Source organism: Phoxinus phoxinus (genome assembly GCF_949152265.1).
Source record: "Phoxinus phoxinus genome assembly, chromosome: 7".
NCBI lineage: Eukaryota > Metazoa > Chordata > Actinopteri > Cypriniformes > Leuciscidae > Phoxinus > Phoxinus phoxinus.
The window spans coordinates 32250885-32267378 of NC_136882.1; the positions used below are offsets into that span (position 1 = coordinate 32250885).

The 16494-nt window shown below is 37.6% G+C and overlaps 1 protein-coding gene across 6 annotated transcripts in view; it reads right to left on the reverse strand.

The window, feature by feature from the left end:
- glsb (glutaminase b) overlaps nt 1-16494 on the reverse strand; it is a 49202-nt gene extending 32708 nt beyond the window's left edge. For 2 of the 6 annotated variants that reach the window (XM_079618093.1, XM_079618092.1), the window contains exons 1-3: nt 16049-16472; nt 1358-1454; nt 866-987 (exon numbers count right to left, since the gene is read on the reverse strand). In XM_079618093.1, the coding sequence (XP_079474219.1) occupies nt 866-987; nt 1358-1454; nt 16049-16335 (506 nt within the window). In that variant the 5' untranslated portion in view covers nt 16336-16472. Of the gene's footprint in view, nt 1-865; nt 988-1357; nt 1455-16048 lie in introns of all 6 variants that reach the window. The other 4 variants (XM_079618090.1, XM_079618091.1, XM_079618095.1 and 1 more) reach the window with 4 other exon arrangements.

Consider the following 16494-nt stretch of genomic DNA (forward strand, 5'->3'; position numbering starts at 1 on the left):
TATAATATATGCAATCAATCACCTATGTGTATTATCTAAATGTGTTATAAAATCCTGATGTGTTTGTCAGCAGAAAGGTCCACACAGAGGTCATCAGTTACAAGCAGAATCCTGTTAAACAAAACCTTGTAAGGAGAAAGCACTTTTTTTCTCTCTCTCTCTCTTTTCACATGCAGGGTGATATTTTAGCTGAGAATTTTTTTATTTCTTACCTTGAATTACCAGGGAAACTGCATTTGGGCTAAATATAGTTATAGTAATGATAGGTGCAATTATACGACCATACTAATAGTTCTGCAGTACATAATACCTAGTATATACACTGTATGCAATGTGCTTGACTTCTTAACCATCTAAATAATTGGTTTGATGATCAACCAGATTCACCAGGAAACATTCATGCTGGTCCACCAACATTTTTCCTATTAACCACCAGCTAGATCAGCACTGAACCAGCAAAACCAGCACTGACATTCATCCTGGTCAAAGCCATTTTTAATTAGGGTATATGGAAAGGTGATATTTCACAAATTCAAACATCTGAATATGTTAAAAAAGAAAACAGTTATTTTAAATTGTAATAATATTTTAGAATACTGTTATTTATTTTTTACTGTATTTTTGATCAAATAAATGCAGCCTTGGTGAGCATAAGAGATGTCTTTCAACAACATTTTAAGAAAAAAAATCTTACTGACCCCAAACCTTTGACCAGTAGTGTACAAACAATCAGAGCTGCTTAATGCTTTTTTTTAATGTATTTTCCTAATCTTTCCAGGCCTGCAAAATTTCCAGCTTTTTCCATGACCGTGGCGTGCATATATCCTGAATATACTACAGCACATTAAAAACAGTGGCATCTTACTTTTTGAACAGATGTCGGTCCAGCATTACGCCATCTGCCGTGGATTTGAGGGTGACTTTCAACATGTCCATACATTCTTTCAGCCGTGGATCTCCCGTTCGAAGTCCAGTGGCCTTCAGTGCCTGAATGCGCACATAAACAAGAGATTTCCATGAGCACAAATAAGAGTTAACAGCTCATTTTCAATGTGATTACTCATTACTATCATTAACCAAAACACTCTTATCAGTCAGTTTTACATTCTTTGTCAGCCAGGTTAGATAAAATAGCCTTGGTGTAATAAAATATGGCTCTGTGCCCCATTTAGAGGCGCTGATAACAGCAACAACACATCAGTAACTGTACACACTGACCCCATCAGTCCTCCCTTCGGTCATACTATTGCAAGGAACAGGTGACCTACTAGCAGGAGATGTAAACAAACCATGCTACAGCCAATAATATCTGTCCCTGTGCATTTAAACATGTGGAAAGGGGAGTGCTGTCACTCACGGTAATGAATTTGTGAGCTGGGATCCTCTCCTGGCCTTCGGCAATACTGTAAAACAGCAGGTCCTCCAAGCTGGGCAGAATGCCAGCCTTCCTTCTCCTGGGACAAGAGAGAAAACAGCATTGGCACTAAGTGATCTGACTTTAGAAAATGACCTTTACCATGACAGAAACTGCAGTCACAGGATATGACATTAGGTCAGCCTGGATTGTATTTGAAGTGAACACTATAATATTTGGTTAATTGTGGTTAAATTCAGAAGAAAAACCTATTGCAGAGAAACAGAGCCATGCAACAAAGTTTAACAGAAAAAGGAATCAGTCAGTGAAGAGTTAAAAAGCCAATGATATTTCTTGATATAATTCATGTGTCGGCGGATTTCCTTTTAAAATAGGATGTTGGGACAGGAGGACATATACATATAGGCTATTTCTAATATGTAATAAATAAATATAATAAATTAGTATTAGTTAATTATCAATAAAATGTCTATTTAGTGTTTCCATTAAAATATGACAACACGTATATTCAAACTGTGCTGATATCTACAAAGATCATGTTACAGGTCTTCTGCAAAGCAAACACACATAAGCATTGTGCAATACAGGAGTGCAGAGTCAGACTCACTTTTGCCAAGTTCTATTAAGAGCCGACCTAACTTGAGCCGTTAAGAGTCGTTGCATTATCACATTTAGATGGCTATGGCTTGGAGTCTAATGGAGCTCTGCATAAGCTGCTGTGGCACTGAGCCACAACACAGTCTGGCCAGGACTGTATTTCCTACCAAAACATCCTCTCACCAACCTTTCCCACTACACCACACCACACACTAATAACATTTCCAGAACTACAACTGCCCTTTCCCAAACTTCATTTCCATAAGCTCTATTCATTTTCCTAGAGATTATGTTTCATCTGAATGCATTTTATTTGAGGACACATCTAAAGGTTTCATGGGATGAATGGGTACTGATAAACGGTGGTTTTGATCACTAGGGTTCATTTGTGAGGATAATGAAACAGAGAAATGAAAGTTGTTGAGAAAGGATTGATATGGTTAGACTAGAGGTGAAAGATTGGAAGTGACAATTCAAATCATACTTACACACAAACAAACAGCAGGCAGAGCAACGAGGGAGAGAAAAACATGCAGAATGAATGAGAAACATACAACAAACAGATCAATCAATTATGACAAACTTAAAATGCTGAGAAAATATAATCAAGAGCCTTTCATTATGTATAATGTACTAAATTCAGTTGCGTTTGCTTCTTTAAAAAAAAAAAAAAAGTATAAATAATACTGTTTAGAAGTTGGGGTCAGTAATCCTAACCCCAAATGTTAGTGTTTATTTATTATGTATACATTATTAGGAATGTTTCAGGTAAAAAAAAAAGGCTGTTGATAAATTTGGCATAACTGATTAGCACAGAGAATCATTTCAACTCAAACCTGACTTTATATGGGGCCACATATATATAAATTCATAAAGTAAAGCAGGCACTTACTATGAATAATTCAATAAAAGCAGTTAACTATAGCTATAAAGCTATAAAGCTATAAATTGTGTTTTCTTAGGTGGGACTACTGTTTTAAGTGTTTGAACTTCTGGTTATGCTTTAATGATGCAAGTTCCCTTCATGTTGACAGCACATAGACAGTTATGACAAATATTTTTCAGATATTCATGCCAAAATACAGGGTTAATTGGTTTTACATTGTCATGAAATTGAAACGATTGGGTATAAACTTACACAGATACTATCACATCAGTCTCATGCAGACGACAAGTATTTGTCTTGCGTCTGATACTTTAAGTATTTTAATGTTTACTGCCTGTCTGGCCCCGCAAAATGATGGATTAGCTGACACTATTTGCTGTGGAAATACATTTTGCCACAAAATACGTATGGAACATACATTACTGTAAGAGTAAGTGCAAGTAAAAGAGAATTTTATAAAAGATAAAGCAGAAAAATAAACTATAAACAAAAAAAGTTACACACAAATATCTGATGATGCCCACAAACAGTCATAATGCAAAAAATGTATGTATGTTTTTTTGTTTTTTTTGTTTTTTCAATTAAATTGATTTATTATGTAGGATGCAGACAAAGAACTGATGAACTTTGATTTCATTTGAAGTGAGGTCACTTGAAGTACAAACTACGTTATGCGATTCAAAATCAATTATGTGATTATCAGAATCGCGGGATCAGCTTTCAGCTGAAACAGTAGGTTTGTAGTTCTGTCTAATGAAAAACAAAATATCTAAAAAAGGGAAATCATCGACACCGGCCCTTTGGTATCTAATTAGCACTAAAAGTCTATGAGTTAGAAAACAGCACATCTGTCTGAATCTGGCCCATTCTCCTCTCCTTTTGTCGATTGTCTCTTCGTCTCTGCAGTATGTGACCCTAAATGGGATTCCAGGGATTCTCAGAGCGCCTGATAGCTCATCGCCCTCCAGCAGACTTAATAAAACAAACATTACGCGCCTATTTACACACCACTGACAGCTCAGAGAAGACAAACCCAGCACGTAACCGAAAACCACAGGCTGTGCAGAGACGGTCACTTGACAGCAGGGAACTTGGGTTTATTTTAAAGCAGCACTATTTAAATAAATAATCAAGATTCTTGTGTAAATATTTTAATGTAAATTTTATTAAAATCACAAATTTAAATTAATTAAATAAAAATTACTAAATTATGATATTCGTGATCTTTTTCAAATAATAATTAGAATGTGGGCGGTACTGATAAGTCAGTAACCGACAACAATTTGTTTGACCAATGCAATCGGTTCAAAATATTTATTTAACAACAAACAACTAATGAGAGTTAAATTGATGGTTTAATAATTTACAGTAATTTACATGTGTACATGATTGGGGCACTATAATAACCATCATCTTAATCTGTTAACTCTTTCCCCCGCTTTTCCCCCTAAAGCTTCACAGTCATATACCTCGTCCTGGGTCGACATTTCATTCGGTAACGTTAGGCAGTTTTGATTTATATATGCTGTTGACAATTGATGATCACGTTATTTTACATGCAATGCTTCTTTCGCTTGTTTCTGCTTCTTCGCCTGTGTTTTGATCCAGAGATTCACTCTTTCAGGAGATGCATAATAGCGCTGTTTAAAGGCCATGTTGCAGGTTAACCACCACTGTCGATTAATGGGTACATAAATCACTCAAGATAAGTATATCATTTTTAAAATGTCTCAAAAATGGTCTTAAATACCAGTTTTTTACGTTTTTGGTATTAACGTTTTTTTTCACGCAATTCGGGTGATGACGTCACGTTGGGGAGAAGTGGAGGAAAGCTAGCCTGATGGCCTAGAAATTTAAAAAAAAAAAAAAAAAAAAAAAAAAGCTAGCCTGATGGCCGTCAAAGCCGATGAAATGCATGGTCCGAGGAGAATGAGTGTAGAGTTGAAGTGTCCTGGTGAGTTGCTATCATTTAGCAACGCAGCAATGAGATAACGACACATATTTTTTTTACTGTCATTGAATAGCACCGAGTGAAAAATCAACGTTTTCTTTATAGTGGCGGTGATCATGACGTTAGTTCAGATAAGTACCGGTAGCCTTTGTCATAGTACTGGTAAACTTTGTCTTTGTCATCTATAAATAGAAGGCATCGTGCTAGCTATATGGGCGTTTCTCTTCCTCCGGTGAAAATGTTGTTGCACACGTAGCCGCCGCGTGTCTGTCACGGTGTTTGGCAGGTGCTCGCGCGGGCGGTGCCATCCCGTGGAAACTGCGCTGGAAAGCTTGTGCTGTAGGGCAGTGAGTGCGTTTTGGTCGCTGGTTGAGGAGCTCACCCCGCGACATATGTGACTGAATGCATGCTGCCTGAACCCGTCTGTGCTGAAGTAGCATACACACATCGCAGGATCATGGTCCCCTTCAAGCCAGCACGCACGAGTAGCCTATGTTAATTGTTTGTTTACTTTTTTCACGAAGTCTTATGAACCAACTTAAACAGTTATAGGTGACTATAGATGTGTTGTATAGACAATGATCATGTTCTATAATCTGCGTAATCTGAATACTCTCGTCTACTACTCGTCTCTCTAGTCGCTCTCAGCGCTCTCCAGGCGGGCTTTGGTAAACTCTCTCCCCAAGGTGACGTCATGGAATGCATTGTGGCGGAAAGGGGAATCGTTGGCGCTGTAAGATAGTACCTACTTTTTCGTATTATATTCCGTTTTGTGATACCCAACAACATAAAATACAACGGATAACATTTTAAATGTTCATTACCAACAAGCAAATTGCACAAATTCGTTGAAAAATTTAACCTGCAACACGGCCTTTAACTTCTACCGTTTAACAGTTAAAACATGGATTGCTGGAAAATTCTGTCAATGGTGGAGAAACAGTTGAGAATATGAAAATATGAAGCATACAGCATAAAAAAACAGTGTGGAACCATTTTATCCAAGAAAATTACATAGTTTAAAGCTAGTTAAAAACTAACTTTGGCAAGCCTCAAACACTATATAGGCTATTTCCTCCACGTTTCAAGGGAGATTAGATCACAATGCATATGTAGATCACAAAGATTATGTTGGCCTTTTTGACAACACATTCAACACCTTTAGCCTTTGTCATTTCTATTGGGTAAGGTCAGCTTTAAAGCTTGTAACTGGTTAATAATGGTCAGTGATGGGCTTAAACTAAAGGAACCAGACATAACTTGCATTGTAGCACCAAAGTCTCCTGGATAAATGCTCACAAATGACTCAGCCATTCCGGGCAAGGGCCGTCATTCACAAGGAAAAAGGACAAAAGCATTAGATAAACTGACCTTGCATTGATCACATTTATGCCAAAACACACAGAAGAGGAAGTATATTCCCAGAGATGAGGCAATATGAAACTGAAAATACGTATTCACCATCTAACTATCTAGAACTTCCCGTTTTTCTTCATTACACCAGTGGTCACATGGCATTTGAATGCGTTTACTGCACACTGTGCAAGTTTAACAGTTGTGTATTGGTTTATTGGTCTAAACAGCTTGACCCTCAGAGTGTATTAAACTTCATGGTGGATTTTAATGGACAATTGATGCTATTTAGCCTATGGCTTATGTTCTTCCTATCTGTGAACTTGTACAGGGAAGGCCGATATTTCAAATCAACCGAGTTCCCATCAGGTCCTCGATCAAAAGATTCTTCAACAGGAGGTCTTGACTTCAATGCATCACAAAGTATACACCAATAATATGAATTGATAATGAATTTTGCTACTTGCATTAGAGGAAAAGCTGATTTTACAAGTAGCTGTTCAATAATAATAATAATGAAAAAAATAAACAAGTTGTGAAGATACAAATAAGAGTGCTTTCACACCTGAGAGTTTGTTTCAGAACCTGGTGCGTTTTCTCCCTTGCTTTGTTCAGGTATATGTAAACAACAATTGGATCCGCACCAAAACAATCGTTCCGACGACTCCGAGACCGCCTGAACAAGGTGGTCTCGGCCCAATTGCAAGCGAACTATTGGGCAGTTCTCTTGAGGTGTGAAAGCAATCTGAGTCTGACCCAGTGGTATAATTCATAACGGGAAATGTGCTATATAAATAGCAGTGTCAATGAGCACATTAGTTATCACAGTTGAAAAAAAAACATGTTTTATGTTATGGTCACTAAGCAAGATGAAGGCTGATATTAATAAATAATCCACAGTGGAATTTTCACTCAAAGCGCCAGGAAGTAATTTGGAACTGAAAGATCCAAACCTTCTGGATTGTGACAAACAGTTGCCCATCCAAACACTGTCTGATAAATCTGGTCCATTGTCTGGATGAGTAACATGGTAGTTATACTGTCCTCAAGAGAGCCATTAGATGCCCATCCAACCCTGCTGTACGTATGGGAAGTGAGAACAATACTACATCAGTTAGTCAATACCTTGAGAAGCATGACCATTTTCATTTTGGGGTATAATAGAGCATGCACTAGAGTACCCTGGTTACTAGAGTATAAATTTGTTATGAAACATCCTTAAAAACGGTTTAATAACTTGCTTTCCATCGACAGATGCTGTAACCTATAAAGCTGCCGTCTAAATTATGTTCAGCTGACAGCTCTCAGTGAAGACTGAAACAAACCTGGTGCATTAGCCACTGTATGGCCATAGGCTCAGGGTATAGTGTTTGTTTTTCAGAGTGCATGGGGCAGGTGGGGGATATGGACAGGACAGACTGTGTTCTACAATTACTGCTGCTGACAGCGGTGTTTTCATCTAAACCTTGTGCCAAGTGGAAATATGTATTCTGGATACAGGTACTGTAGGTGAGGAGAGAATTTAGCTCTGCGATTTTAAAATACAGAGTCATTCTCCAAAGATTGAATGCAACTAAACACTGTAAAACGGACTAGCTCTACAATCTTTCCTTGTCTCAAAACTTATGAGTATGAGAGCATTGAGACAGGGATGTTTACCATAACAAAAACACCAGAGTTGAAAAGTTCATTTCCTTGAATTAATTTAAACTGTCCGTTTAAGTGAATCAATTCAAAAGATTTATTTCACCCAGAATCAAAGGTGTTTGGCATTTTTTATAAATTAAATTGTATGTGGGTAGTTGGGTAAATATTACTGACCTACTATGAATTGATACAGTATTTCGGTGCATATAAATAAATCATTCAACATAATTTTTCAGTATGTTCATTTGGAATAACTAACGTGACAAATATTTTACTAGATTTTTATCGCAATTTACTTGCAATAAAAATGTAAATCTACTTAGTTGTATGGCTAGGCCTAGGCTATATTATGGTTCCTTTCATAGTAAATAAAGTAAAAATAGAGAGCACTTTTAGCTACACTATCATTCAAAAGCTTGTGATCGGTAAGATTTTTTAAACCAATTTTTTGATAGAAGTCTCTTATATGCTCACCAAGGGTATATATATATATATATATATATATATATATATAAAATCAAAAATAGTATGTCAAACCAATGGTATTTAGAAATATTAATACAATTTAAAATAACATGACAAATATTTTATATTTTAAAATGTAATTTATGAATTTTCAGCATTCTTACTACAGTCTTCAGTGTCACATGATCCTTCAGAAATAATTGTAATATACTGATTTGATTAATGGCTATATTGCTCAACCCTACAACATTGTGTAAAAAATCTCAAGTAAAAAGTAATTGGATTATGGGTAATTGTTTTTGCCCCACCATTATCATTTTAAAAATGACTTGGAAATTATTCCAATGTTACGGTGCTGTGTCAACTACCAAGTGTCATGTGAAGCTCTCTGGAGGATTGTGAAAACTTCGGTTGCACCTCTGTGAGGCCCTTGGGGTTGTGAAAGCATGCACCTCTGCCCCACGTGCAATTCAGAAGAACATTCACTGCGGGTTTCAGATGTCAGATAACTTTACAGCACCTGCCTGACAGAGGGCTGGCAGATCAACTTGTCAGATAATAACTTTAATTGCAGGTATCACATCTTCATGTTCATTCACACTTTGTGCTGAAAATCCTAGTAATTTGTAGACAGACTTTTGTTTATTGAGGGATTAGATTCTACTGACATGCCAGACAACCAGTAACTAAGAAATGTACAGCAATAGTGGAAAACTGAAAGTAACAATCTGACTGATTCAGAAAATCCCAGCTCACAAAGAAGTGTATGTGTGCATGTGACAAAATGAGCAATAAAAATCCCAAAGACGACCTAAAAGAGGTGAGCTATTGAAACTAGAGGTTGCTGCTATGTGAGTTTCAACAAGTTGAAATGAATTCATCTATTCATCTACAGTAGTATCGTTGCTATAACAATGATACAAATCTGATAACATTTTTATCAATGACAATATCTTCACTGGTTTGGAAAACAAGTTCCCAGCACACAAGGACAAGAGCTCAGCCCATTTTTCACACTCTGTCGCTTTGGACAATTATCCGAACCGCCGGAGAGAGCTCAAGCGACAGGAGGTTAGTTGTCACTCAGCGGTGAATCAAAAGTCCACGGATGGCTTTCCAACAACAAATTATCATGACTCAAGTACAAAAAAAATGCTTGATAAAGGTGATCAAGAGCACAAATGGCATTAAATTGTACTTTTGGCACATAGACCATATGTTTTGGCACAGAAACACACCATTATTTTGTTATTTTCAGGCCATAGAGTCAAAAGATATAACCCCTGGTTGCCTCAGATATTTTCATTGACACCATGTTCAGTTATTTCCACCTCCTGGAGAGGGTTGACCCGTGTCATGCTGAAGGAGCCGTGCATCATGTTACACAGAGAAAACTAAAACATAGTGACTGATGTCTTCTGAAGGTCATATTAAAAACACACATTGCTTAACAATTGTTTGCGTGCTAGAATGTCACTGAAATTGACTTGTACATTGCTGATAAATGAGGAACATGGCTGTGTTCTAAAACCTAGTCTTCTTTGGGGGTTCGCATAATCACCATATTTGAATTATTATTATTTTGCAATATAAATAATCTTGTTGGGCTATTATTATATTTGTATTAGTTAATTCTGATTTTCGAATCTGACTGGATAAGAGGCTTACCAAAAGTGCTGATATTTTAAGTACCAGCACTGGCAAGAGCACTAGTCAGTCAGTGCAGTTACATTGTTACACCAGTAGGTGACGGTAAGGGACTGTCTTTATGAGCGAGTCATCATTGAACCGTTAAGAATAGGCGTAAAAATAGTAAAAGACGGATTCATTTATATATTAAACAAGTTGTTGAAATCGTTGAAATTCATTTAACTTAGAGTGCCACTTCACAAGGCTCAATTGACAATCAACACGTCACCTGGGTAACGCTGAAGCTGATGTTTCACTTCACAGAGATTATTGGGATTGATTCAATGCATTGAACATGTTGATGCCAGTCATGGGAAATCCCCTCAAGCCTAAAAGGTTGAAAGGATACTACGACAAAGAGATATTTTATCTTCTGACAACTGAGCAAACTGATTTTTTTTCCACAAATATATGACTTGACCAGAAGAAGAACAGATACAGGTAATCGCATACACTCAGTTCCCTCTCTCTCTCTGTCTGTGTGTGTGTGTGTGTGTGTGTGTGTGTGTGTGTGTGTGTGTGTGTGTGTCCTCCACGGCCTCAGACACAAACAAGATGACAGGGGCAGCTCGATAGGCTAAAATGTTTGAGAAATACATTTTTGTGGAAACAAACATGCATGTAAACACAATGGGCAGTAGCCTACATCGCGCCACCAAAACTTTATCGCAGTCATGTCCATATATTGTGCGATAAGTGGATATATTGATTATCACAACAGGCCTACTTCTAAATTAAATAAAGGACCAATTTGGAAAACTCTACATAACTAGCAAATATCATTAAAAAAACAAAAAAAACACTTGCAACAAGACTTAATATGGATTTTGTTGTCAGCATATTGCAAATGGCACAATATTCTAATAAGGATAAAAAAAACACAGAATTTGCACACAAATAACAAGTAAAATATTTACTCACTAGATTTTGAAACAGGGCCAGTCTGAATCTCATATTAAACAAAGGTCCGTCAGACCAACTGCACCCATACTGAAAATATCCAAAGACTGATTAATAAAAGATGAAAGACAACATGTTCTAACAGTTAGAAATAACTGGTCTGACTGAATGCTTTTCAAGAGTATGTTAGCATTTCTGTGCTCTAGATACAGTATATAGTCACCACCACACCCATCATGACGAAACATTACAACTACAAAAAATCAGCTAACTGCTTTATGAATGTGTGAAATGGAATGAAACCAGGATGATGACCAGTGTTTCAAGACACAAAAACCTAAAAGAAAGAATATAGAAGTGGAAGGCCATCCATAAATCACTTTACAAGAGCCAATCTAATAGAGGTGGAGAGCAGAGAAAGGCCTTCTGGGATTCCCAAGAGATGAACTGACATTTCACAGATCAATAAGAGAAATGTGTGCTGACCTTCAGAATGAAGAATGATGAAAATAGTGATGTGCAGTAGTAATAATATATAAAATATATTAATATATAATAATAATAAAATAATCATCTCATCTCTCAATAGTAGCCTATGTATAATACTGTACCACCACCACAATGTAGTTACCGGTATATTAAATAACCATGGTAATGCATATCTCTGCATATTTCAATGATCTAAATAAATACTTTACAAATGAAAGGAACTTTACACTTTAAAGAGGATTATTATTACTATTATTTGATTATTTTCTCTTTTTATTTGGAACTTGGACGCAAATGAAAAGATTGTATTATTCATAACAAATAAATAACAAAAACATCTTCATATTGACACTTTATGAAACATCAGAACTAGGCTAAAAGCAAAAGAATGAAAACAGCTAAACTAATGTTAAAAATTCATTCTAAATTCTGATTGGACAAACCACGCTGGTCAATCAAATATTTTTGTTGCAGCTTTTAAAGAAAACTTATTTAGTTTAGTAAATATATTTAATTATGATCATTATTTGTTTAATATCCAGTTGACCTAATAATCAATGTATAATAATAAACGTAATGAATAAGAAACATTTCAAGAACGTCTGGTGTGGAATTGAAGTGCATGTATTAAAAAAAAAAAATTATGCGCTCATACATATTTCAACTCAGGAGCACATGTGCTCCTTGGGAAAACAGTAAGCGTCAAGCCCTGCATTTAAAGCAGAGTGACATCTATATCATAGTGTATATCAGAGCAATTCCAGAACAAATATTCCTCTCACACTTTCTCCATTATAACCTGTTAAGTCTTGTTGTCAAGGCAACAGCAGTAGCTCTGGGAGTCTGTGACAGCATGTGTCTGGCGTCTGTGACCAGCTTCAGGACCAAACCAGCCGCCTGTGGTCTCACTTTCACCCATAACATCAGCAGCAGACTCCAGAAATTTCCATTCACCTCTCCTCACCTTTTTTAAACACTATGAATACACAGAATATCCCCATGACAACAAAACAATCAATATCTAATTTCCAAAGGAATGCAGAATTGATTGCTTCAAATGGGACGTGTCAGCTCACAGCTTCTCGCTGGAAGTATCAAACCAATTAATGATGATGAGTAAACACAGCAAGGCAACGCCTGCATAGTTGAAACTGGTGTTTATATAGAGGTATTTTGGGATGGAAGGATGGATGGAAGGATGGATGGAAGGATGGATGAATGCATGAATGGATGGATGGATGGATGGATGGATGGATGGATGGATGGATGGATGGATGGATGGATGGATGGATGGATGGGATTAGTGTTGTCAAAAGTACCGACTTCGGTACTGAAATTTAAAAAAAGGTGATGATACTTAAACACCTCTGGTTGGCCATAGAGTGGTGCATGTATGACATCACTTTATAGGCCAAAACGCAGAAGCGAGTTAGCATTTTAGCACTTCCGGTTCCATCCCCCCGAAGTCAATGGGTTTTTTAAATGGGGTTTTGGTTAAATGTCTCTGTGTTGAACACAAGCTCAAGAAACTTTCACGTTTTATTCTTATAAAACACATCAATATTACCCCACTCGTGCTTTTTTGAAGCGGTTAAATGGCTTGAAAAAGGCGGTTGCTAACAAGTGGCTAAATGGGACTACAGAGGCTGTCGAGGAGATTAAACGTCATCCGGCCGAAAAGGTAAGATCAGTCCGCTTTTACAGCATCATTATGGTTATAATTGTGCTCTTAAAACAAACTATTCTAACTCAAACGTTCTGGGAAAATGTTTTTAGATGAAAACTGAAAGAGGTGTCAGAAGCTTAGTAATGGTGACGATGAATTTATGCGACCGTGGTGTAGCCTAGTTTGTTTATTATAGCTTTTTAGCAAACTGCCAGTTGGCCTACAAAGTGACGTCGTCAATACCTGCACCACTATTGCATTCACACGCTCAACATAGATGTCTAGAGGGGTTTAAGTAACCGTTCAACAGCGCTCGAAATGCTAGAGGGAAATACTGGTATGTGGTATCGTCACATTTTTTTAAATTTTGACAACACGATGCGGTCGACCAGTAGGCTACACCATATTCATGCAATTACAACCTTACAGGTAATAATCTGCATTACCCATTAGTCCAAGTTCAACACGTCACTAAACAGGATTATGCTGTAATTATGCGAGCTGATACAATGCCCACGTTTTTCATTAACATATTAGGCAAGGACAGGAGAAATTAATTTTTTTTTGCAGAAAACCACCATTAATTTTACTCCGTCTCAGACTGTCTGGAAAACAGAAGTCATCTTGCTCCTCCTCGAAACAGAATGGCATTCATTAGAGGATGATCAAGCTCTCCATTAAAGTCTCTCTGCAGGGACAGCACGAGCTTTCTGCGTCATCTTATAAATAATCCATATGGACAGACGAGCGATGAGTCACGCACACTGTGTGAACCACAGGCACACAGACGAGCATGAGGAAAAGACTGGATATGTTCATCTATAAACATGGATAATAAGTTTGGTTATATATAAGAGATAAATGCTCCACTGAAAACACTGTAGCAGATCTCTCCTCCATACACTAGTCACTGCCAGTTTGTGGAAGTGCATTACTGACATTCCACAGCTGCCGTATGTGTGGAGTCATAATGTAGCAGCTGATAAGAGCCGCCGCCACTCCCCTCTTCAACTTCCACAAAGTAAACATTAGTGGGTTAAAGCAACACTAAAGAAGTTTTCCTCTGCGGCCGGTCGCCCTACAGGTTGGAAGCGGAATTGTTCATTATCGCTGTCATAAATAATTTAGCCTACCGCAGCTACTGTCGCACGCACACTCGCTGTTTATCCAGCTTTGGAATGAACGATGTCCACAGACAAGGCTGAGTATGTTGCATGATTTCATGAAAGTATGATGTATTGCGACATCAGAAACGAAGAAAAACAAAATAATGACTATTGTAACGCTTGACGTAAAGCAAACCAAATTTCTTATGTCTCATTCGAACTACAGAAACGTGACCAGATCTGGCAAACTTACATAGTGTTTTATGTTATAGTTATAGCAGATAAAGGGGACTTAGCCAAAATGTTGAATGTTTACAACTCTCATGCCCCTCCCCCACTACCGTGAGTACCCTCCCATCGAGTTTGTGCTCGTCAGTGCATGTGTGCCAGAGATGTTCTGTGAACGTGCCCGTCTCTTCAGCATCGAAGCATCATTTTCTTTTCTTTGGTTGTTTTGCACCTCCTAGCTCTGGTTGTTAACCGAGGAAATTTTCTCTCCGCCATCACGCTTTGTACAATCCAACACACCTGCGAACTTAAGGCGTGTGCATGTGATATTGTAACGTGCGCGAGAGGGGAGGGGGGATCTGTGGCGTGTGCACGAACTGTGATTGACAGTCAGATCTCACACCCCCCTGCGCTGACTGGACCAGAAGAACCGGGAGCGGTGGGTTTTTGCAAAACAAAGAACACGCTCCAGGTGGAGGTAGAAGCGCAGGTTTTTTCTAAAACCGGCTGATTTATGTTGTTCTGTCGGAGCATAGTGTCGGTTTCAGTGAATATGATCAACAAAAATCTTGCAGACTTCAGCTTTAACGCCCCAGTTCAGATGTTCCACAAATTAGATGTTTTTGGTTATTTCACTCACGAAACATACGTCATTCATTCATTTTATTTTTTAAAAAAGAGAAGGCCGATTAATTCATAAACTATGGCTGCTTCCGAAATCACATATTTATATATAGCTCGTGCTATAGTTGGTCTTTGATGAAGGTGTAGTGACAAATTCCCCAAATCGGGTCTCCTTTAGGATTGGTTCAAATTGCTTTTAATAGGCACTCTCTTTAGCGCCTGATTACAATTCCTCCAAAATCATGTTATGATAAATGCTGTTTCAACTACATTATAACGACCATTTATGTCCGTATTAGTTAGCTTATACTAGCAAAGCACACAGATAAGCGATTAGCCAGATAGCTTAGTTTTTACACACATTTGCACATTATTCTCAATCATCTTTAATGTAATAATGAGTTAAATATCAAAATATTTCAGTTATTAAATTAAACAAATGAATGATGTTCAATTAATCACTTAATAGGCTATTATTATTAGACTATTATTTATTAATTAACAGTTAATCAAGTGTAAGAAATTACGTTCAATTGGTTTTATTATGCACTAATGTGTTTTCGTACGCATTATATAGTAAGCTATGCTTATTATAAACTAATATCATTCATACTTAGGAGGATAATAGTTAACTGACAGTTTGGGGAGACCCGATTTCGAGGGAGGACCCGATTTGTCATGACAACGGAACAGGGGTCACGCGCTTCAAAAAACAGCCACTTCGATGAACGGAAAATACGAGTCAGTGCATGGAGGTGAACGAGACCGATTCACTCACTTAAAAAGATTCGTTTAAAAAACACAATGTCACATCAAGACGTTGGACTGTCAGTCCTTCACATTACAGAAACACTGTAAACGTGACCTAAAACAAATTCAAATAGAGATTATATAGACATAGACAACACATGTTCTCCACCCACTTGCTGTAAAAGTGTACACACAGCGCCACGTTGTCAGCCTTTCGGGTATAATTTGGCGCGTGTGCTGAACACATGCCATATACTTCTGATCAATAACCTTGAACATATCATGCGTCATGACCAAATGACAAATAAATACATTTTCGTACTTATCTGCCGTCGCTTCCTGGACGGTCTCATCTTTCTTCACTGGCTCTGTGGGTTCAATCGCACCATCGGTCTTTGTACACAGAAATCTTCTCCCAGCTAAAGGCTGAAAACAAGGTCTTCCATTGTAGACAATCTTTAATTTAGATATTCTGTCATCCCGATAAGCAGCGCTGAAGCAGTACGCGTTTGGTAAAGTCTTTTTGTGCCTTATAATGTCAGAGAACGAACGCTTAGGGCTGGTTTGAATCAACTCCTTGAGCACAATTGAAGCCCTAAACTGTAACATCTCAGTCTTGTCGAGCTAAATCAGTTTAATGTCCTTATTTTGAAAAATACTAGAAGACAACTTCTCAATTTCCACACTTTACGCACCTACCAAATACTGACTGAGCCAAGAGCTTTTAGTGACGAACACCGAGCAATGCGTTTACGTACACGCCCAGCT